Source organism: Engraulis encrasicolus, chromosome 5 (assembly GCF_034702125.1).
Source record: "Engraulis encrasicolus isolate BLACKSEA-1 chromosome 5, IST_EnEncr_1.0, whole genome shotgun sequence".
In the NCBI taxonomy this organism is placed as follows: Eukaryota; Metazoa; Chordata; class Actinopteri; order Clupeiformes; family Engraulidae; genus Engraulis; species Engraulis encrasicolus.
In genome coordinates, this window is record NC_085861.1 from 45,541,222 (window position 1) to 45,565,249 (window position 24,028).

The window sequence follows — 24,028 nt, forward strand, 5'->3', positions numbered from 1 at the left end:
CTTGCCAGACTCATAGGGGCAGGTAGCCCCTGGGCTGGGGGATGTCCTCCTGGTCCGGTGCCAGACTCGAACCTGCAGGAGAGAGGAAAGTAGCAGGAGGGGCCGAAGCCCCTACGCTCTCAGCTGAGGCCCCTGAGCCCCGTGGGTTAAGGTTGGACAAACCCTGAGAAATCTCGCCTCCTTGCAGGAGGGGAAAAAGGGAGGCATCAGACGAAGGCGCTCGTGGTGTATTATACAGGACTTTTGGACTCTACAAGCGGGCCATGAATGGTGACGGGGTGCGCTTTTGTGCCAAGTGCTTTTGTGCCAAGCGCAATGGCCTGCGGTGATTGCCAAGGGGCTCCGAGACAGCTGCTCGAGCTGGGGAAGCCACATCAGCCACTAGGGTGGTGGTCAGTTCCTGCTGTATGAGATTCTCTGTGGTGGCAGGGAGTTGGGATAAAAAGTCGTCCACCTTAGGCGGGAGATCGAAGCACTTTGCCAGGGGCAAGTCAGAGTCTGACTCCACTGAAATGTGTTGCCAGTAGTCGACCGTAGTCAAGAGAACAAAGAGACAGAGCAGGCTAGAACTAGTCAAGCTCTCGTAACTCGTGTCGTTCAGGGTACTCGTGACCTCTGTCAGGAGACGTGAAAATGTGTGTAAAGAACTTTTACTCTGTATTGTTTCTAATCTGCGGTGAGTAGGTTCCGTCATTGTGAAGTTTCTTGCTGCCATGGAGGACACTGTACATTCCATATGTTTGATCTGCAATGTGTGATCTCAGGTTAAAAGAGAGTGTCCACCTACACAAAGCTGAGGCTGTCTCGGTGATCGCAATGATGCTCTTTTATTGCCTGTGACATTTACCCACTTCATAGCCTGATCAGAATCTGGCTAAACTTGTATGTTCCTGTCCAAAATGTGAAGATATGACAATGCATTTGTATTCAAAGTATCAAAATGTGTGCAAAACGTGTGCAGTAGCGCATAGTAGGACTATTGGCAAATACAACGCAGCAGTCTGTTGTTCCTTTGATGACAGTGACTGACTGAACACTGACCAAGAAGTCTTTATGTCTAAGTTTTGACAGTGCAAGAAGAAAGCTAGGTCCGTGGCCTTTGCTTGTTTAGCATACTTATGCTCCTCTCCAGATTTTCCAAAGCATGATTCAGCAATGGGTGCTGAAAAAGTTGGTTTGAATGTCCTAGGAGTAATCCTGAGAGGATGTAGTTCCATCAGGGCATTTGGCACATTTAATGTAGGGCCTATGTCTAGTGGACACCTCATATCTTTAACAGAATCATCAATTGGTTGGCCTCTCTGCCATGCTGCCATTTGTGTTGCATGGGAAGTATTCTTCCCATCAAGTGTTTCATCCAGGATGTCAATGTTATCACATGTGTAGTGGATGAATTTATCTGCCGCAATGTTTGTTGGAATAATGGCACCACTCTCTTGGTTCAGTGTTTTTACAGTGCTCTCAGCTAAGGAGGATCTGGACTTGGAGGACCTGGTTGTAACTCAGACAATGACCTGCCAGGTTGAATTGTCGTATTAGGTCTTTTACCCAATAGCTTGATGAAGAGTAGAAGCAAGACCGACATGTTTCGGAGTCCATTTTTTGCCATCACTGACACAATAAACAAGGACTTAAGCCTCATTCAGAACTGTACTTTGAGCAAGTTTTTCCTTGCTACCAATTCCATCATCTTCAAGAGATGTCTGGCCACTAACAATCAGGCTGAGTAGCATGTATAGACTATCTCAAATGTATGCAATAGTATCTTATAAAATATGTAAAATATGTCTGAACATTTTTCAAAATGACACAAAATAACTTATGTTATATGTAATATCATGGTGTCATCTAGCGATTTCTGGACAGTTTTCAGAGAGCTAATAGCATAATGTGCAGTATTTAGTGTTTCCAAAAAATCACTTAAAGTTGCTAAGTATTTCTAAAATACTTATATCAATTTTCTTAGCCATATAAACACACATAGGCTACAAATATCTTATTAGAAAAGCTAAATATTTGAAACGTTTAGGCTAACACCTACAATATTAGCATTATTAGCATTCTAGAAGCTATTTTATACTTTTTAAAATCCTCTATAGTAGATACATTCATCAAGAAACAGAATTGGGACAGAAAATGTTAGAAAAGAGCATTTATTTCCAAGTACAGCAATACTTGGTAAAAATGCTCTGTCAAAAAAAGCGTATTTTGGCAGCCATTTTGTTTTTCAAATTTAACTGTCAAAACCTCAAAATCCAGCTTGGGAACCAGTCTAGTTGAATTCAGCACACTTAAATTATGTTAAGTACATAGGTTCCCAACTTTTACTAAAAAATGCTTCTAACATTCACAAATATGAAAAATGTGTCTAGACTATATGGGATTTAGGAGGGTCAGTTTTGAGTACTCAGTCTTACGGCAAGAACAAAGACCACAACAAAATTGGAGACATCATTTGCATTTGGTCAAAACTGTTAACCTTTTCTCACGAATTAAGAAAAAAGTAACAGTAATTGTATATCATAACGACCTTATTCCCATCACATCAAGTGGTTATGGCAGTGTAGTGAAAAGAGATGTAGGTCATGATAATTTCAGGTGGGATTATTGTTGTAGTAAAAAAAAAGTAGTGTTAATAATTTAACACTGAAACAGTCGATTGAACATCTTCTAGATCGCAATTGGTACCAGAGTAGAACAACAATGTAGGCTACTCCCTTTGTGTAGGGGTTAGGAATGAAAACCATCTGTAGATGGACTTCACTTTCTTCCATCAAAGAATCTGACCTACATAGGCCTATGTAATACCCCCCATCTCTACTGACATCATCATTAGTATGCATCAATGATAATATGAGGATAAAACCAAGAGACCACACACACACACACACACACACACACACACACATGCACGCACACACGCGCACACACACACACACACACACACACACACTTGTGCGCACGCACACGCACACGCACACACACACACACACGCACACGCACGCACACACACACTTGCATGCAAGACTTTTGCTCCTCTCTACTGTGGTCAATAACATTGACTGGCATATTTTAGAAAAGCTCATATATGGTAATGGACCTTGCCATTGTCAACTTAGGTTAGTCATGCAGTTTTGCCTAATGGATGCACTATTGAACTGAACTGAACTGAACTGAACTGAGCTGAGGCGGCGTGTTGTTTCATTAATCAGCAGTTGATGTGAAATGAGCGAAATGAAAGCGGGGGCACCGTGCCATGTGGCGAGCTGGCACAGTAGCCCCCAAGAAATTCTGTCAGGTTGAAGTCTAAGGGCAAGAAAAAATTAGGAAAGTATAGTATGAACTACACAAATCTAGTACAAGTCCAATTTACACAACATAGCGACAACAGCACACAACAGCACACAACAGCATGGCGAGTTGGCTAGTGCCTCCATGAAATTCCGTCAGGTTGAGCCTGAGGGCAATAAAAAAGTAGGAAAGTATAGTACATAAACTAGTACTCAAGTCTAGTATAAGTCTAATTAGTACACAACATGAACGGTTGATTATTGCCGCAACAAACAAGCACAAAAAAGAGAAGCTATATTGCCCCAATATGGCTAACACGGACGTGACAATAGGCCTACTACTGCATACGGTGCAAGTAATGTCGAATTCCAGTGAAATTTTGAGCAGGAGACAGCTGAGAGGGGGTGGTGGTTAGTTGCGTTGAGTTGCATTGAGGGGCATTGGTCTGTTTGATTTTTAAATTCGAATGAAGGCGTTGGCAGGCGTATGATGAGGTCAAGGGGGCTTCGGGAGGCTTATAATGAGTTCCAGGGGGTGTTTAGGCCTTACAAAAAAATGTTCAGAATTACTGATCTAAAGGCACACAACATCAGAATTATCAGAAGGTTTGTCAGTCTGCAGAATGGTAGGTCTCTGGAATAACAGAGAGGAATCTCCTGATCAATAATGGTGAGATTGAGGGAATGGCACTAGAGTAACTGTACAGTATGATAGTACTGTAATGAATACACTGGATCAGAAATGTCATCTGCCCAGCAGTGCAGCTCGGCTCAGCAGAGGTCTTCGTGTTATACTAGAGGAACAACATCACGCAAAGACATTTGGTGACCTTCTAATGATCCTGATGTGTGCCGATGGCACATCAGCTGCACATTGACTAATAGAGCGCACTAGAGGGTCACACAAACAGCCCAAAAAGACCAAACAAAGCCCCAGTTGTGTCCCATTTTATCTGTTATTATTTGTTAAATCCCCATGTTCACCGCAGATGTGTTTCGCCCTTCAAGGCGTAATCAACTCGATGATGGAGTCTTGAGACATCACATTGGCACTGATGATGGCCTGATGTCCGAAGCACATTTGCTGTGGACTTTCTACTCACACCTAACCCAAAGGTGTTTCTTTTATATTAGATTTTTTTTGCATATACTATTTATATTTGCGGGGGGATTTTTGGCCTTTATTGATAGTGCAGAGAAGAGATGGACAGGAAGAGAGGGGGGAGAGAGAGATGGGGAAGTGTTGGCAAAGGATCCGGGCCAGAATCGAACCCAGGTCAGCCGTGTAGCAGACAAGTGCCCTACCCTTATTTCCACAGTAGGCCTTCATTTATATTAGAACTTGAGTGCACTCACCACTGATCCATTTTAACTGTTGCCTTTCAGTAGATTGTACTTGATCAGAGATAGTATAATACACTCAGCTATTCTGTACTCTGTAATTAAAGCAGTTTAGGAAAATAATATTTCACAGAGAAAACGGCAATATAACAATAGGCACTCTACTGCATTACATTACTGTATGTTATGTGCCCTGTATCCTATAATTATGCTCCACACAAAATTACAATATTTCACTAAAACTTTACAATAAAGTAAGTAGGCTACATTTTATAGCAGTGGTTCATTCTTTTTTAACAAACGCCCCCTTTACCTCATCATAAGCCTCCCAATGCCCCCATGACCTAATCGTAAGGCCGTGTACAGACCAAGAGCGAGCGGAGCGAACAAAGCGACGGAAGTCATTATTTCTCTATGGAGGGCACGCGACCTGCGCTACCAAATCGAATTCGCCAGGAGCGAAGCTTCTTGAGCGACCAGAGCGAATTTTGACGATTAAACTCAAGCTAATCGTAGGCGAATTCGCTCTGCCGCTGTTCGGCGAAAACCAATCGGAATGTTCATATCTCCGAATGTCCCAGGCTGTCAAGTCAGAGCCGTTATGTGATTAGCTGAATCAGACATGTCAATGCTGCGTCTGGAGCGAATACAGCGAATTCTAGGGGAAACTTTTTCTGCTACCCACGCTACCAGGCAGCGTAGTGGCCCGTGTACATCAGGCGCTACATACGCGAGCCAGGTAGCTGGGGTGGTTGAAGAAGTTTCGCCATGAATTCGTTTTATTCGCTCTGGACGCTGCACTGACATGTTCGATTCAGCTAATCACATAACGGCTCTGTCTTGACAGCCTGGGACATTCCTCGATATGAACGTTCCAATTGGTGTTCGCCGAGCCGCGTCATAGCGAATTCACTTAATGCCGTGTAGGCCTACAGACCAGGAGCGAACAGAGCGAACGAAGCGACGGAAGTCATTATTTCTCTATGGAGGGCACGCGACCTGCGCTACCAAAGCGAATTTGCCAGGAGCGAAGCTTCTTGAGCGACCAGAGCGAATTTTGACGATTAAACTAAATCTAATCGCAGGCGAATTCGCTCTGACGCTGTTCGGCGAAAACCAATCGGAATGTTCATATCTCCCAATGTCTCAGGCTGCCAAGCCAGAGCCGTTATATGATTAGCTGAATCAAACATGCCAATGCTGTGTCTGGAGCGAATACAGCGAATTCAAGGCGAAACTTCTTCTGCTTCCCACACTACCAGGCAGCGTAGTTCGCTCTTGGTCTGGACACGGCATTAGATTAGCTTGAGTTTAATCGTCAAAATTCGCCCTGGTCGCTCAAGAAGCTTCGCTCCTGGCGAATTCGCTGCTGTAGCTTTATTCGCCTTCCCTCCATAGAGAAACAATGACTTCCGCCGCGCAGGTCGCTTAGTTCGCCTTCGATGTACACGGGGCATAAGCCTGCCAACGCCCCCTTATAAATAAAATGGACAAATGCCCCCCAATGGCAACTAAGCACTGTCTCCTCTCAGCTGTATCCTTCGCAACGCCCACTTAAGGCTCCCCAACACCCCCTGGGGGCCTGTAGTGCTTACTTTATAGACTACAATGTCTATAGCTTTACAGTTCTATATGTTTTCCATAGGCCTACTAGACAAGTAAAAAAGGGTGGCAGCGGGCGCATTTTGACACCTCAACCTAAGTTGGCTACTTAGGTTGTCAATAAATTAGACACACTGTAAATGTAGCCTATATCTAGTCCAGTCTTAGCTGATCCGTGTTACATAAAGTTGAATTTACAATATTTTAATCAAAATCTAAACATTTGACATCAGAAAAGACCCTCAGAACTATACTAGTCAATAGGGGTGGGCGGTATGGCCAAAAATGTATACCTCGGTATAATTTTAGCCACGGTATATATCACGGTATATATCACGGTATTGTACATTTGTGTATAAAATGTTAAAATTAAGCGTTTTGTGGCAAAATGACCAAAACACCATTTTTTTGCATTTTATTTTTTGGAAATGACTGGTCAGACATTGTTTTATCTTCTATGTGGGAATTACTGTCATTCAAATCATTTGAAAACATATTTCTAAACTTTTAATCTATAACTATGACTCTACATCTACAGGACGCAATGCGCTATTGCGGTAGACGGTATGAGGCAAAATCTCTATCATTGATGAAAAAATACCGCACACGATATTATACCGCGGTTACCGCCCACCCCTACTAGTCAATTGACAACATGACATCAATTTGACTATCTTGGCCATATACCGGTACTTCTATGGCACAATGACTAAACTAAGTAACTAACCATTCTGATGTCACTGACACATTCATTGACACAATAACTTGCTTTTGAGAGATGAACTAAGGTTTTTAAACAAGGTGCTTCTCTCACAATACCAAAGTAACAATACATTTTGTGGGCACTGTCTAGTTTTGACACAGACTGTTTTGGGAGAGATTTGAGAGAGTTGTGCTAAACCATCTAGGTAATTTTGATAAAAAGAACAAAATGAATTAAAATGAGCCAAAGCAATAAGGATGCAGCTGTTATATCACATTTTTATGCATGAATGAGTTTTGGGAAACGTGACATTTTGCCAATCTGAAATGTGCAGAACTTTAAGTCTATTTAGCCAAATTGAGAAATGAGAATGAGAATGTCATCGCAATATCCAGAAATGAGACAATCCAATTGAGAAACACTGTAGGCCTAACACAAAGATTATGTTGGACATGTTGAAATTGTTGTTAGACAGCCTGTACGGGTAGGGGCAGTAGGCCTACAAGGTAGAATACAGTCTGGGGATGTGGTCTGATGAAGGATGGGTGGAATAGTTCTCTGGGGTAGAAGGTGGATACGGTGCATTTGCTTGTGCTTGGGGTTGCAATTGGTCAGTGTGGTCAGTCCATGAGTACTGGTATATTGACAAATGGGCACAATTTGATCCTTTTTATGCAAATGAAATAGCATAATGCCCAAGATACAAAATAGATGTTATCTTCCTATGCAACATTTCAGTTAGATGTATATGCCTAGTACAGACCTCTTTACTGTGTCTGGTTCTGGCTCTGGCACTTTGCAGACTAGCCAATCTCAAAGCCCATATCACTTCCTCGTGGGCATCGGGTAACAGGAATGGTCAATTTTGATGACGTAGCGAAAGATTTCTGTGTTTGTTGGATTTGATTTGTTTGTAGCGATAACGACGACCGCCCACTCCCAACCGGCAGACAGTTGGAGTGGTGACCGTGTGGCCCGAAGCTTGCCTCGGCTCACGTCTCATGATGGAAAATACAAAAAAATGTTAAAAAATAGATAAAATACTAAAAAAAACACGTAAATATTATATATAGCATATAGTCGGTGAAGCAAGACTGACAGAGAGCACTGTCAACGTTGACAAGAAGGTAAACTGGGTAGCCAGGGGTATTTAAAAACCACTAACCCGGTGTCATGGTTATCATAACCACCAACCGGTATTTTGAGTAGGATCAAATGTCAGTTGAGGATGCAAACGTGGTTATCTGGTGTCGATGGTTTGGATGCGGAGGATTGAGGCAGTTTGTTCTTGGCGGAATGGCGAAACCTGTCTGCTAACCGATTGTTCAAGATTAGCATTACCTGGGTCATTTAACCGTAGATGGCAAAAGAATGGTAGCTATGTCATAGACAGATTCCAAAGCGCTAAACTAGAACGTTTGGTAGGCTACTCAAACATCGCCACCCTTGTCATTTGCAATTTCTGAATGATGAACGCTACACGCATATTTCGTTTGCTCCTAAGAGTAAACGACTCATTCTCTATTTAAGTGGACTCAAAAACCGGTAAGCAAATGACATTCGTGTGTCTGTATTGCAGGGCATGATGGCGTAATATATTCTGCACCAAATGTGAGTTGTGGTATGACTGGGGAAAAGACGGCTAACACGCTGGATTGCTAACAGATTGTATGATACTTGCACACACAGACGCCTCTGAAGTCATTTCCAAGGCATATACGACGGTCCGGCCAGGGCACCGGTCACCACTATCGGAATTCCAAGCAGACGCGCCCACAAGATGAACCACAACGCAGCGCCGAGTTACCCCATGGCCTCCCTGTATGTGGGGGATCTTCACCCTGACGTGACGGAGGCTATGCTCTACGAGAAGTTCAGCCCCGCTGGACCCATACTGTCCATCAGGGTCTGCAGGGACATGATCACCCGCCGCTCCCTTGGTTATGCCTACGTGAACTTCCAGCAGCCGGCTGACGGTATGTGATAAGATGGTGTTGTACTATCATCATTAGCCTGGAATAGATCTTGCTCACCCCCGCCGTCTTTGTAAATGTTAATAAGCCAATGCCTCAAGAGATGGGCATGTTTCGGGTGTCCCCAACGTCAGATTTCCTTGTGGATGAATAAAACATACTCTACCTAGTAACACAGCATATTTGTGATACTTACTTCTGGTTAGGAATGTGATGGTCTTAATTACTGCCACCATCCCTCAGGAGTAGTGTGACTGACACTTCTGATGACTTGCTCATATTTTTTTCGTTTTGCTCGTATCCCATTATAATGCTTCCCTCCCATCAGCTGAGCGAGCCCTGGACACCATGAACTTCGACGTGATCAAGGGCAGGCCCGTGCGCATCATGTGGTCCCAGCGCGACCCCTCCCTGAGGAAGAGTGGCGTAGGAAACATCTTCATCAAGAACCTGGACAAGTCCATTGACAACAAGGCCCTGTATGATACCTTCTCCGCCTTTGGGAACATCCTCTCCTGCAAGGTAACGCTGCACAGCATGGGGAGATACAGGGGTGCATGCCAGTGGGCGCATGTCGGGTCCGGGGTGTCGCCCCTGTACTCCTCTGGGTGTCAAATATCGAGCTTGAGTTTGAAAAGCTGTGTGTGTGTGCGCGCACAAGCCTTAGTTTGAGATCTGCATGTCTGTCAGTCACAATACATCATGGAAAATCTCTGAACTTGTATACATGGATTGTGTTGCAAGATGTGCATGGTTTTGACAGTCTGATTTCGAAACTCGCTGTCCTTCAAGGTGGTTTGCGATGAGAATGGATCCAAGGGCTACGGCTTTGTGCACTTTGAGACCCAGGAGGCGGCCGAGAGAGCCATTGAGAAAATGAACGGCATGCTGCTTAACGACCGCAAAGTGTAAGTTACAATTAAAGCACAAATTCTTTTGTGGGTGATGTTTTTGTGTTCAAGCCGGGCCAGATTCTTGAACTGCAGTTTGCAGCAAGCAAGTTGTTGTCCTCCTGAACCTACTCACATAAAGCATGTTTGAAGTGTTGCCTCCGTGATGTGATGGCATACACAGTTCTAAAAGTAGATGCTTGGCATGGCCCTGTCACATTCGGCATGCTCACAACAGAATTAATTTAGGCCTTCGCTCAAGGCCTTGCATAAGCAATGAAGTCATAAAAGAATGGAATGGTTGTTACTCATTTCTGTGCAAAATCTACAGCATAATTAAAAACATGAAACAAAATTAATAAATGATACTCTACTCTACTCAAACAATTTAATTGAACTAAAATGAAATATTATTTTTTAATATACAGTGGCATAAATGTTCTATAGTCCTAAAATTATCTATTAAGTTGAACTAAGCTGTACAATAATGATTTGTCAATATGCAGTGGCATGAATGTTAAAGTCTAGTTATCTATTAGGACTGCCACTGGTTTAGTTGAAAATGCTCTCCCTTAGTGCTTGTGTGAAGGCCATCCTCTGTGGCCAGTTGTCTTGATTTATCTCCCCATTGGTTCTTCCGCAGGTTCGTGGGCCGCTTCAAGTCCCGCAAAGAACGCGAGGCTGAGCTCGGCGCTCGCGCCAAGGAGTTCACTAATGTCTACATCAAGAACTTCGGCGAGGACATGGACGATGAGAAGCTCCGCGAGATCTTTGGCAAATTCGGTGAGTTTCTCCGAGAAAGATCTTTTGCTAGCTCCAGTGTCCGTGTCAAATCTGCACCGTCCCCTAGAGCGTGTTGAGCTAAGATGCCGTACCATCACACCGGGGACCCGGGCTCAATTCCGACCCGAGGATGTTTCCCCACCCACACTCATCTCTCTCCCTCCACTCATTTCCTGTCACACTCTAACTGTCCTATCTCAAATAAAGGCACAAAAAGGAAAAAAAAGGAAAAAAATTGTTCCATCCCACTGCAAGGCTCCTTTTGTTTGTCTGTAAGACCTGTGTGTCTCTCTCTCCCATCACCTTCTCCCCCTCTCCTCCACAGGCCCGGCTCTGAGCATCAGGGTGATGGTAGATGAGACTGGCCGCTCCAAGGGCTTCGGTTTTGTCAGCTATGAACGTCACGAGGATGCCCAAAGGGTGAGCAGAGCAGAGCAAGAGACCGTATTGCTGCATTTGTATAATTCAGCCTATTAAATGATGACTGGCGCTATACAAAATGGTGTGCTAAAGGCCATGTTGTGTTTTATATGTTTTTAATATGCATTTATATATGTGGATTGTGGAGAAGTGTCATGCAAGACAAATTTCTATGCAAATTGCAAACAGACAATAAAGTTTATTTTATCTAATCTTAGCTTATCTTATCTAAAGGCATGCAGCATTTATCAAGCACTACAGTATGTGGAGTGTCTTGTCCCAATTCAATGTGAATGTGTGTGTGTGTGTATGTTTGTGTGTGTCTTGTCTCTTGTCAGGCGGTGGATGAAATGAATGGCAAGGAGCTTAACGGCAAGCTGGTGTACGTTGGGCGCGCCCAGAAGAAGATGGAGCGCCAGACTGAGCTCAAACGCAAGTTTGAACAGATGAAACAGGACCGCATGACTCGCTACCAGGTGGGCGTTCAGGATTGCGTGCGTGCGTGCGTGTGTGTGTGTGTGTGCGTGTGTGTGTGCGCGCGTGTGTGTGTGTACACGCTCGTGCCACTTGGACTCGGTTGTGCCATCGCTCTGACATGAATCATGCTCATCTGTGTGGTCAGTTCACCCAGTAAATGCCCTGTGTGGTGAAAATGTTAACATTCAGGATGTGGATCACAAGAGGCTTTCTCTGACTGCAGAAGAGTGTTTTTTTTTCCATCTGAGAAATGCTGCAGAGAGCAAATATGCGCAGACTGCTTTTTTTTTCCCCCTGAAGAATGTTGAGTGTCATGCAGTTACGGTCGTTCCACACTTGGGGGCAGTGTTGAGACTGGATTGGGCTGTTTTTTGCCCTCTGGCCAGTGATTCAGTTGTGTCATGCTTAGTGACACAAGTCAGGACAGAAAGGCACGCAGAAAACGCTGCATCTGGCATTGAAATGTAAGTGTGAATGTGTAGCTTCACTGTGGCAGCCAAGCTGAAATCTTGTATATTTCTGTGCCGTTCTAGGGAGTCAATCTGTATGTGAAGAACCTGGATGACGGATTGGACGATGAGCGCCTGCGGAAGGAGTTCTCTCCATTTGGAACCATCACCAGTGCCAAGGTACCTCGCCCCTCCCCTCCTAGTCTCCTGTCTGACAGCCATCATCACACCTTATATTATACAACCTCAAATTGTAGCTTATAGTCAGAGGCTATAGAGCTGTCTATCACCGTTTGTGGGCTTTTAAAAGAATGAATGGATAAAAGATTAGAACGCTCACAGGAGATCGATTACATTGTCGATAAGATGCTTAAATTGAAAATTAAGCTTAGCGCAGTGCACCATAGCAACCCATTGCGCCACACCATGAACGTCCATGGGGACCCAGGTTTCGTGTTCAGCAAGAGCCATTTCCCAACCCTATCCCATCTCCGACCTATCCCATCCCATCCCAGACTTACTTCCTGTCACCACAGTTCCTGTTCTATCAAATAAAAGCAAAGAGAAGCAGAAAACAATCCAACGACTAAAATAAAACCAAACGCTCCCTCTCTCCCACCCGCCACAGGTGATGATGGAGGGCGGCCGCAGCAAGGGCTTCGGCTTCGTCTGCTTCTCCTCCCCCGAGGAGGCCACCAAGGCGGTGACCGAGATGAACGGCCGCATCGTGGCCACCAAGCCGCTGTACGTGGCCCTGGCCCAGCGCAAGGAGGAACGCCAGGCCCACCTCACCAACCAGTACATGCAGAGGATGGCTAGCGTGCGCGCCGTGCCCAACCCCGTCATCAACCCCTACCAGCCCGCCCCGCCCTCGGGCTACTTCATGGCCGCCATCCCTCAGGTGAGGTGTGGGGCAGGAGGGGAATCGCTCTTTACTTTCCGTGCAGTTTTTTTTTTTGGGGGGGGGGGGACAAGCCAGACCCCACAATCTCACACCAGCCCTGGGAACTGCTGTAGAACCAGCCACACCAGGGCACTATCGTACATTAAGGCCTTAAAGTACATACTAGCACACTATCACCTCTGTCATTTCCAGCCTCACCAGACTTCACTGCACACTTTGCATATGTGCGCTCAACCATCTGCCGTGTTGGGGCACTTCAGTAAAAATGGGTTGATTTCCGTGTCACACATCAGTACCCTTCAATACACACTAGCGTGCTACCATTTCGATAATGTATAGTCTAACGTGTGTGTGTGTGTGTGTGTGTGTGTGTGTGTGTGTGTGTGTGTGTGTGTGTGTGTGTGTGTGGTCCACAGGCCCAGAACCGTGCTGCTTACTACCAGCCCAGCCAACTGGCACAGATCCGCCCTGGCCCCCGCTGGGCCACTCAGGGCGTGCGCCCCCAGCGTAAGTACACACACACACACACACACACACACACACACACACACACACACACACACACACACACACACACACACACGTGCGTGTTCCCCAGCTTATGACCCATGTAGCTGCTTTCTACTTGTATCTGAAATCCTCGGATGTTGTGTAAGTAAAGCCTGCTGCAGTTCAGTGTTTACTTAAAGCAACCCTGTGTTAACTTTTGACTTGATAAAATGTCACCACGCAGACACACACACTAAAATCCTCTTTCCTGTCCACCCCTTATAGACTTCCAGGGCATGCCTGGCAACATGCGCCCATCTGGACCTCGTCCCCAGACCCTCGGCGGCATGAGACCCGCTGCTGCCCAGGTGCCACGTATGGTGACCTCTCAGCGCATGAGTAAGTGCCCGGTCCCCTTCCCATGCCTCTTACCTCCTCTGGCCAGTTAGCTAGCAGGCTGACCTCTCCTCCACGTTATTATAAGTGTTGCATTGACACTTCTTCAATTTCCCATCTTGGATCAATAAAGCACCTGCATTTTCCCGTTACAACAACAGTTGAGGATTTTGTGATTGAGCATGGGGTGGATTGGAAAATATCTAAAGAAAAACATTTAAAAGACAGAGCTGTACGCTGAAAGGATTTGCTGTGAATGTTGCCGCACAGTCAACCAAATAACCTTTACCATTTCCACTATTGCAAGTGCATAGCAGCACAAAATGTTTGTGGCTGAATGATATAAGAAATAACACTTCAGATGGATATGTGTCTAAAGATTGAGAAACAAAGGCTACAATAGACAAAGTGCACACACTTACCCCCAGTGCTCGAATTATCCACCAGGCTTCGGGGGGTCAGACTTTTTGCGGACCAAATGATGACGTCAACCCCCCTCCACCCCCCACCCCCCAAAAAAAACAGGCGAGCCATGTTACCCTTTTTCTTGGAGTGTTAATATACTGTACAAAATGTAATACAACAACACAACTTTTATGTGACGTGATGTGCAAAACAACAACAACAATATGCTATTTGCAAACTGCCTGCTAGAGCTCATCATATGAATCAAGTGACCACGTTTGCGGGAAGATCACATCAAAGCACCCGTCTCAGTAGCCTAGGTGTTTCCAGATTGAGCTGTTTTGGATGAACATCTGCGAGTAAAAGTGGATATTGGACAGGGTTTTCATGTAGATTTGTGGCCATAGAAATAGGCCTTAGTAGAAAATAGTTTAGACTGGCTTGGTTAAGATGTAATGCCACCAAGCAGAGTTTGAGCATGTTTGGAGTGCAAATCATCTGTCACTGCAGTACACTGCCTATGTGCTGCGCGCAGTGAACTCTATTCGGCAACACCGTCAGGTTCAACAATCCAGAGCGAGCACGACACCGGAGAAAACTGATGCTCTGATTCAACCACCTAGTAGCCAAAGTTTCTCTCATACACACGCGTTGCTGCAACAAAAACGTCTCCAATTTACAGTTGGCAACAACAAGCACAGACGCACAACCAACTCACTCAATGCTGAACAAAAAAAAAAAAACGAGCCAACTTCAAAACAGCTATATGTGGCTTTCCAAAAGCAAACTAGCAACTAACATTATGTAGGCCTAGTGAGTGACCACGGAAACACAACCAAGAACTTCGTGTCAAACAGAAAAGTGAACCCAATGACATACAGAATCAAGCTGTAAATTATCAGAATTACAACTCCCAAATTCCACATAGAGCTAGCTTGTAACGTGCGCGCTTTTCTTGAGATTGAAAAGTGCTATCAGATGCTAGTAGCCTAGTCATGGAAAATACTGCTAGATGCTACATGACATGGCCTCTAACACAGTCAAAATAATATTTACTCCTATATTTTGTCACGGCGGACAAAATGTAAAAGTCCCATTTCCTACCTTTCTGCTGCTATCCATTTGCCTCGCTAGACAGCTTGCTTGCTATCCATTTGCCTCGCTAGACAGCTTGCTTGACACAGCTATCCTTCTTGGTTTGTGGAGTCTCACTATCCATTTGCGCCTTCTTACTTAGTAAAATTATAATATTCCAATTATGCTTTAAATACATGATGAGCCTCGTCCTTTATTTTCTGTCATCAAGTACGCTACGTGTAGATTATTAGAGCAGTCCACCTCTTTCACTAAGACCCCTTGTGCATGTTGACTTTGATGGAATTCTGATGTGGGCAATCGTTTTTTTTCTCTCGTGGGTGAAAGGGAATTGGCGTCACCTGTGTTGAGTGTTAGTAAGTTCAGTTCTTTAAAGTTGAAATCATATTAGTTTCATATACATATTTCTTTCACAAATCACGGGGATCCTTCACCTTGACTCCCCTCGCTCGCAGCTGTAACACATGACTTCACCGCGCACCAGACCCAACCCTGCCTATCAGTGGGTGCTGCCGAATGTTTTGACAACTCTCAAACTGCGAGGATGTGAAACGTCCGCTGGTGGTACAGTCCATTGAAGGGGTGTTCCAAAAACTCATGTTATTTTGTTATTCATACTACACGTTAAAAATTACAAGTAATAAGACATTTTTAACAACTGACTTTTAGCAATACCTCAATGTTTCCAGTACCCCCCAAAAGTGTAATTTAGTCCCATTTGGGGGGTATCGAGTCCCAATCGGGGGGGTCAAACCCCGCCGGTACCCCCCGTAATTCGAACACTGCTTACCCAGTAGTGTAATGCAGACAGCAGACAAAGGTGATATATGGTGCACGCAGAGAACAGCAGGAATGCACTGTGCTTTGCCAGCAATTTTGACTATCGTTTACTTAGATCAACTTTGTTTTTTTCCTCTCTCTTGCTCTCCCTTTCTTCTCCTCCCCTCTTCATATACTATCCTTTTCGTTTTTCTTCTCTTCACCTCTACCTCCTCAGCTTCTCAGACTCTGGGCCCGCGTCCAGCTGCTGCCTCCGCCGCCACTGGGGCTCCAGTGCGCGGGGTCCCCCAGTACAAGTACGCCGCGGGGGTGAGGAACCCCCAGATGGGAGCCCAGCCCCACTCTGCCATGCAGCAGGTAGATACACACACACACACACACTCACTCACTCACTCACTCACTCACTCTCTCACTCTCTCACTCTCTCACTCACTCACTCACTCTCTCACTCTCTCACACACAGTATACAGTTTCAGAACACCCCCCCCTCCCCACACACACACACACACACACGTGCACATACAGTATACAGTTTCAGAACACCCCCCCCTCCCCACACACACACACACACACACGTGCACATACAGTATACAGTTTCAGAACCACACACACACACACACACACACACACACACACACACACACACACACACTCGCAGTGCTTTAAGTGTCAAAAAACATGTGCCCGTACTCACCGAAAAAAGTACAGTTGAAATGCAGTACTATACAGGTATGACTTAAGTCCTAATACTCTAGAGGCCAAAATAGACAAGGGCCTCTAAGTACCCACCCACTTAAAGCACTAGTACACACACACACACACACACACACACACACACACACACACACACACACACACACACACACACACACACACACACACACACACACACACACAGTTTGGAGCAAAATGACTCATCAATACAACATTTACACACACAGACACGTAACATATGCATACGTATCCCTCTATATATGCACACTTGCATACCCCCTACATTTGTCTTGCATAGTGCAGAAACATTGAATTCTCACCAGAATAACATTCAAATGAGTCATCTAAACAAGCCATAAGCAATTTCACTTCACTGGTCCACCCATATAAATGAACACTGGCCAGAGCGAAGGGGAAATTAGGAGTGGGTGGTGATTCTGGTCTGGAGTTGTCTCCACAGCATTACACTATGGCATTCCGTTGCCATTAGATAACCCTTTTTAAAGCGCAAAAGAACAACGGCACATGAGTTTTCCAGAACAGTGTCTGGATTTGAAATGAAGCAAGACCGCAGTATATTTTTTGGCCATTTGTGGAAATGCTGGTGTTTAAAGCTTGCCATTGAAAACAAAAGGAAGGTTGAACAGAAAAGATGTTTGAGCACATACAACTTGTAATTACATGTTACAGCGCTACGTTAAAGCGATGGTTCGGAGTAGAATCACCCTAATGCCATTTGAACCGTGACACCCATCCACCTTTACACCCGAAGTGTTTTCTGCCGCAGACTTACATCAACAGAGTTGCCGTGTTATTCGATGTTTATTCCGGTTAGCTTGACTCAAGCGCATATGGATACTGGGCACCGTCTCCAAACTTTCCCCACAAAAATAACATGTCATTACACCAAACTTCTGCAGTAGCACAAATATGGTCTGTACTCACGAAACGAAGCATTTGGAAGTTTGGAAATAGTCCAGGAGTTTAGTATTATCAACACAAGCTGAATAGCTTCTCTGCTGCTAAAGCTGTGCCAACGTTACTTCCGTCATATGAGACAAGCCCGTAAAAGTCTTCAACAAACTTCCAGACGAGAGTGTTAAAAAAGTTTTCACTGAATTGTGATTAAGGCTTATATTTTCAAGGCAATACTTAAAAGATATTTCAAATCTTACCTACTATCAATTAGACAAGGATTTTCGTTATCAATACTGATGCTGAATTCACTTTTCATTGTGCATATTATGAGCTTCGTTGAGGACTCTTACATGCTTGTCTTAGATGACGGAAGTAACGTTGGCGCAGCTTTAGCAGCAGAGAAGCTATTCGGCTTGTGTTGATAATAATAAACTCCTGGACTATTTCCAAACTTCCAAATGCTTCGTTTCGTGAGTACAGACCATATTTGTGCTACTGCAGAAGTTTGGTGTCATGACATGTTATTTTTGTGGGGAAAGTTTGGAGACGGTGCCCAGTATCCATATGCGCTTGAGTCAAGCTAACCGGAATAAACATCGAATAACACGGCAACTCTGTTGATGTAAGCCTGCGGCAGAAAACACTTCGGGTGTAAAGGTGGATGGGTGTCACGGTTCAAATGGCATTAGGGTGATTCTACTCCGAACCATCGCTTTAATACTGTGTTTTATGTTACACCACTACAATGCACTACAGTGAATTGTATTGTCATTTTGTTGTCGTCTGCATCCTCTTTTTATTTTATTTTTATTTTATTAATTCTCCTTTTATTCAGCCAGGGAAGTTCAAGTGAATTACAAATGAGCCCTAACCAAAATAGAAGCACGCAGTTAACCGATAAAAAAAAAAAAAGAAAGTAAAAACAAAAATCATAAAAAAAATTGCAATGGTCGATTACTTGGGTTGTAGAAGTAGGCAGTTACCTTGTTACCATTTACCCAGTTAATTGTGCTCTTTATTCAGGGCTGAAGGTATTCAGGTTCAGTGCCCGATTTCAGGCTTGACAGAGTTTGCGAGAATAAAGACACTGACACTATTTAGCCATTTGGTTATTCATACTTCAAAAAGTGTCAAGGCTTCAGGTCCAAGATGGATTTTCTTCTACTTTCAGGCCCATAATGTGTGTGTGTGTGTCGGTTGTCTCGGTTGTGTTTGGTCCCTGTAGCCTGCGGTCCATGTGCAGGGCCAGGAGCCCCTGACCGCCTCCATGCTGGCTGCAGCACCCCCACAGGAGCAGAAGCAGATGTTGGGTCAGTCCCCTCTACATGTTTTTGCTGCTCTCACCATATCTGTCTGTTTCCAAGCCTGTTTGTCTCTGTCTCTATCGCTATCTGTCCTTTTCTGGATGTGCATCATTCTCTTTCTATTTTTCACTTCTCTCCCAGATGTAATTTGTCTGCCTGGCTGCCTGTTTTCTGTGTGTGGATGTATGTGCATAAAGAAAAGAAGAAAAATCTGCACAATGTTGCCGATCCCGATTTATTGTACACAAAGTCTCAACGAAGACCATGTGAGGTCGAAAGTAAACGCATACAATAATCGGGAGCAGCTAGCGTGTGCAGATTTTTATTCTTTTCTTTATGTGTACTTTTGACTGAACACCTGTTTGATTGGATGTGTACACATCCTAAGCACTACATTTTAATATTTGTATGTACCCTTGGTTTTCTATAGGCTACTCTCTTCTTCTCATTACTGATTGGTTGTGTAATATTTCCCCCCACATGACTGACCGTGTCTATGTTGTCCCCTCGCCACCTCAGGAGAACGCCTGTTCCCTCTGATCCAGAGCATGCACCCCAACCTGGCCGGCAAGATCACCGGCATGCTGCTGGAGATCGACAACTCAGAGCTGCTCCACATGCTCGAGTCCCCGGAGTCTCTGCGCTCCAAGGTTGGTTACATCACATGTACACACAGACACACACGCGCGCACACACACACACACACACACACACACACAGACACACACGCGCGCACACACACACACACACATCGACATCCACTGCAGCTCCCGCAGACATACACACATAGACACCCAATCACAAACTGCAACACTTAAGCAGACGATAAACCCCTACACATACGCGCACACACCTGCATCCCTGATACACAAACACACACTCGTACACACTCAAACCCAGTGAACTCATTTCAGTAACTGAATACAAATGTTCCCGAGTGGTGGGCTGTGTCAAAGCGAGTGTGGTTTCATTTCAGGTGGATGAGGCGGTGGCTGTGCTGCAGGCCCACCAGGCCAAAGAGGCCGCTCAGAAGTCTGTCACCGGCACAGCAGTGCCGGCCGTCTAAAGACAAAAGGTAAACACTCCAAATGCCTCCAGATAGTTTTGTTATGTTGTTTTTTTTCCAAAAATGTTCTTTCTCACAAATCCCTGCACTCAGCAGCCATATTGGAAATGATATTGACACATGATCAGCCTTTCATAATTGGGTCAAACAATAGTGGTGTCAACAATGATCGATTCGGCGATCCGAATCGATCCGGGGCATGGACAATCCAGATCCAGATCCAGATCCGGCAAGTTCCAGAATCAATCCGGCAATTTTTTTAAGTTTCAATTACTTCCATGGATATTTCGGGAGCAAATGAATGTTAAATTAAATAAAAACACTTCAAAACATTGCAAGACTGATACAGACTGATACAGAAAACAGCCAATAAATTGTTGCTCAGTATCTGACTACTTGTATTTCCTCATCATGGCTGAACATTTGCTTTGCGTTCAGTAGAAATGTAATGCATTGCAATGCATTGTAGAATTGAATCGAATCGGGTTGGATCTAATAGAATCGAATCGAATCGGATCTACTACCTCCCGAATCGTGATCGAATCGGATCGTGAGGGCAGTGCCGATCCACACCACTATCAAACAAGTTCCATTTTGGAGCGAAGTAGGAAAAACGACTACCGGTTTCTATTAAAAAAACAGTGGGGTGTATGTTCATGTCTATGCCACTTATCCTGTTTCAAAGGCATTGAATTGAAGGTGCCTGACATCACGTCAAAAGGCCCATTAAGCTATTCGACAGATGATTGGCTGTTTCTTGTGGAAAGGGCAGGATATTTTCAGATGGTCGTCATTTGGCCGTTGCAATATTTCACCATGTACTTACGTCCATAGACATTGGTCCAGTCAGTGATTCATCTTCTACACAGAAAGAAGGCTTGCAGTCTCGTTTTGATGAACACTGATGAGCACAGAACTCTGTGCAAGCCTTCCTCTGTCCACAGCACCCTGTGTCACTTCACAGCACGTTGCTAAACCTCAGGGCCGATTGCGCTCTGCAAACTAATCTGTCAGCATAACAGACAAGAGTCAGCAGGGAATACGTAGAAAGGAGCTGTTGATAAATATTTGTGACAAAAAGATAAAAAACAAGGAAATTTATACATTGAGTCATTTGGATTATGCATTATATGTGGGGTCATTGAGTTGCAGTGGTAACCTGTACATATGCGGCATGGTAAAGTGCGATGCCTCTACCTCTATGGCCGGAGTGTGGAACAGGTCATAGGACGCCATGAATTTTTGACAGCTGTCATTATTATTATCCCCCGCAATTATCGCCTAACGACAGCCATAGTTAATTTGGCCACAAACTGAACATTGACAACCGGACATCCTCTTTCCACCGTGGGCGGTGTGGCGTTTCTTTTTCCATCATGGCGTCGCACCCACTGCCCATGCGCACTATGTCCTCAGGCTACGCCCCCGTTCTACACCGTGGCCAATGCATTTTCTAGCCAGTAATTGTTCTTTTGCAATATGTTCTTTGGTGACAACTAGATGGCCACAGAGTGCAAGGACTTGAACAAGTATCTCAGATTTTGTTTGTACGCTGATTGATCTGTATGGCAATGTAAATCTATTCCAGTGTATACCATGTGCTGTGTAGTCTTCACAATGACTTATAATTTATTGTGATATTTTTTTCAGGATTTGGAATGCTACAGCTTGCTTCACCGATGCAACGAAATTTAAAAAAAGAGGAAAAAAAAGAACATTGAAAACAAAAACACAAAACATTGGAAAATACTAAAATCAAGAAAACATTGCAAAAAGGAAACAAAAATGCTAAAAAACTGAAAGAAATGAAGAATGGTTTGCCAGGTCTGGGAAGAGAAACATCCAAGATATCCAGACCTTGATTTATTTACATAGAAAAATCAAAAACTTTGAAAAAACCTTTAAAAAAAATCAAAAACTTAAAAACCTAAAAAATTAGGAAAAACTGCAAAAATTTTGTTTGAGAAATTGTTTTGAAATGAAAGGTTTATTCTTTTTTCCCAACACTAAATGGATGCACAGAATATCGTGTTTGGAATGGCAAGCTTACATGATAGCTGAGCACATGAGAGAAATGTATGTGAATTGAGAAACGCTTGCATTAATAAAGTCTCAAACATTACATTTTTCTATGTTTGTTTCTTTCTTTCTATGTTGGCTGTATTGTGCAAGTGTGCTTATAATGTTTTTGTATGAGGAGAATTGTGTGTGTGTATATATATATATATTGTAGCTATACCCTATACTTACTCAAATAGCTGGCCTGGTACTTATTTTAGAATCCGGATCAGTTTTATTGGCAGTAACTCTACCTGTGCAAGGAATTTAACTCCTGCAGATGTTAGCTCTACATACGGTACATCCCTCATATAAGTAAGTACACTACATATAATATATCAAAGAAATTCAATTAGCTGAAATCAATAGACTGTGGGCACAGTGTTTGTTTTGCACTGTAGTACTGCACATATCTATATTGGGTGGGTGCTTTATTTATGTAAAATGTTTACAGGTTAATCTAATAAAATGGCTTCCTGGAAATGGCAAGAAACAGCAAAGAAATTGGATGGGAATACTTCACAGACGCATGGGAAGCCCCTCCAAAACGTGGGAACAAGTGAAAGGAGTATGACTGAGAATGATTTGCATTGTGAGGCTCGTTCCTCTGCTTATGTAACCGACAGGTGTTCTGTTCTGAGGTGCTTAACCAGAGGCTGCCAAGAATGTGGCTTTGCAGGGTTGGGTTGTTATTTTTCACACAGGGGTGTCAGAGACTGAAACACAAGGGGGCAGAAAAGAGTGGAGGAGACACTGGCCAATAAATGAACAGTGTGCTTGGTGTAGCCTACATTAAATTATACTCAGCGCGTGCTACACACAAAAACAACAAACAAACGTAATGCACAAGTAAATGGAAACATCAGAGGGAGGAACACACATGCATAAAGGCACAAAGGTGCAGTCAGTGGAGATGACTCTCCTGTCTTTGGTTGTGCTGTCATGGACAATAAGAATAACTGACTACATTATCGAGTTCTTTTACTCAGTAGAACCAGTCAATACCCGAAAAGTGAAAATAAGTATGTATTTTGAAGCATAGATAGCAGTAAGCATTTCTGCATTAGATCTGAAGACCGTGAGCAGCTGCTTGGTCATTCCTTAGGTGTTCTATTAGAAGCCAGATCATCTCTTTCGCTTTTGCGATAAAAAAGTGTACTTTGGGTCTGGAGAGTATTCTTATGTGTTTGTATCATGTCAAGGGCCCTGTTATAAATTGGCTGTTACCAGAATGGCAATGGCCAAATAGGAATGTATTACGAAAGACTGTGTTGTAATGTCTGGGATTGTAGTACCAGAATGGCAATGGCCAAGTAGGAATGTAGAGTCATCACGGCTGCTGCCGTGAAATCCAGAGCCACACCAGACATTTTCGGCTTACAGGGAAGCCGGGACAAAGGGGCCAGTTGTCCCGGACCCAAGGGGGCTTAGAACTAGGTCCTTACTGCATTGCATTGTATCGCATGTTTTACATTGCATGTATTGCATTGCATTGTGCATGTCTTGAATGGGGTGGCCTTTTAGATAACTTTGTCCTTGGCCCAGCCAAAGCTGTCAGCGGCCCTGATGATGTTACTCCCATCTGTACTCGACAAAACCAGTAGACCATGAGGAGTCATCACGTCATGGTAATGACGTCATACAGAGCAGTGTACCACTGTCCAGCTGCCCTCCACTGTATGTAGCAGAGACACGTCCTCTGGAGTACAGTGTGTGATCCTGATTGCTACTGCTGTTTCTCTCTGGAGTCCAAACAGAGCACAAGCTGTACTACAGTATAGTGCAGTCTGGCGTGAATTGAAACCTCAGCCCTGCTCTGCGCAGTCTGTGTCCAGCTGGACTTCCCCTTCCTGCTGACTGGCTGATGATTTGGGGAAGCCAGATAAAGGCAGACAGTCAGAGGGTTGAGCGGTCATGCCTGCGTGTTATGATACCGGTCTTTTGTGACTCATTGTCATGTGATTGAGCATA

The 24,028-nt window shown here is 44.2% G+C and overlaps 1 protein-coding gene across 2 annotated transcripts; it reads left to right on the plus strand.

Moving 5' to 3' along the window:
* Nucleotides 1-7,872: 7,872 nt before the first annotated feature.
* Nucleotides 7,873-22,121, plus strand: pabpc1a (poly(A) binding protein, cytoplasmic 1a). 2 transcript variants are annotated; one of them, XM_063199563.1, is made up of 16 exons: nucleotides 7,873-8,063; nucleotides 8,626-8,912; nucleotides 9,238-9,431; nucleotides 9,702-9,817; nucleotides 10,443-10,582; nucleotides 10,908-11,002; nucleotides 11,341-11,478; nucleotides 12,013-12,108; nucleotides 12,557-12,829; nucleotides 13,249-13,339; nucleotides 13,607-13,720; nucleotides 16,215-16,354; nucleotides 18,855-18,939; nucleotides 19,453-19,583; nucleotides 19,910-20,008; nucleotides 21,650-22,121. In XM_063199563.1, the coding sequence occupies exons 2-15, from the start codon at nucleotides 8,717-8,719 to the stop codon at nucleotides 19,997-19,999; spliced, it is 1,899 nt and encodes a 632-aa protein (XP_063055633.1). In that variant the 5' UTR covers nucleotides 7,873-8,063; nucleotides 8,626-8,716; the 3' UTR covers nucleotides 20,000-20,008; nucleotides 21,650-22,121. The 2 variants fall into 2 exon arrangements, with proteins under 2 accessions (XP_063055633.1, XP_063055634.1); XM_063199564.1 differs by lacking the exon at nucleotides 7,873-8,063 and adding an exon at nucleotides 8,377-8,481.
* The last annotated feature ends 1,907 nt before the right edge of the window (nucleotides 22,122-24,028 follow it).

Coding starts and splice junctions, on each gene's coding strand:
- pabpc1a (XM_063199563.1), top strand. CDS start 8,717: ATGAACCACAACGCAGCGCCGAGTTACCCCATGGCCTCCCTGTATGTG. Junction 12,830..13,248: donor TCATGGCCGCCATCCCTCAG/GTGAGGTGTGGG, acceptor TGTGGTCCACAG/GCCCAGAACCGTGCTGCTTA. Junction 18,940..19,452: donor GGAGCAGAAGCAGATGTTGG/GTCAGTCCCCTC, acceptor TCGCCACCTCAG/GAGAACGCCTGTTCCCTCTG.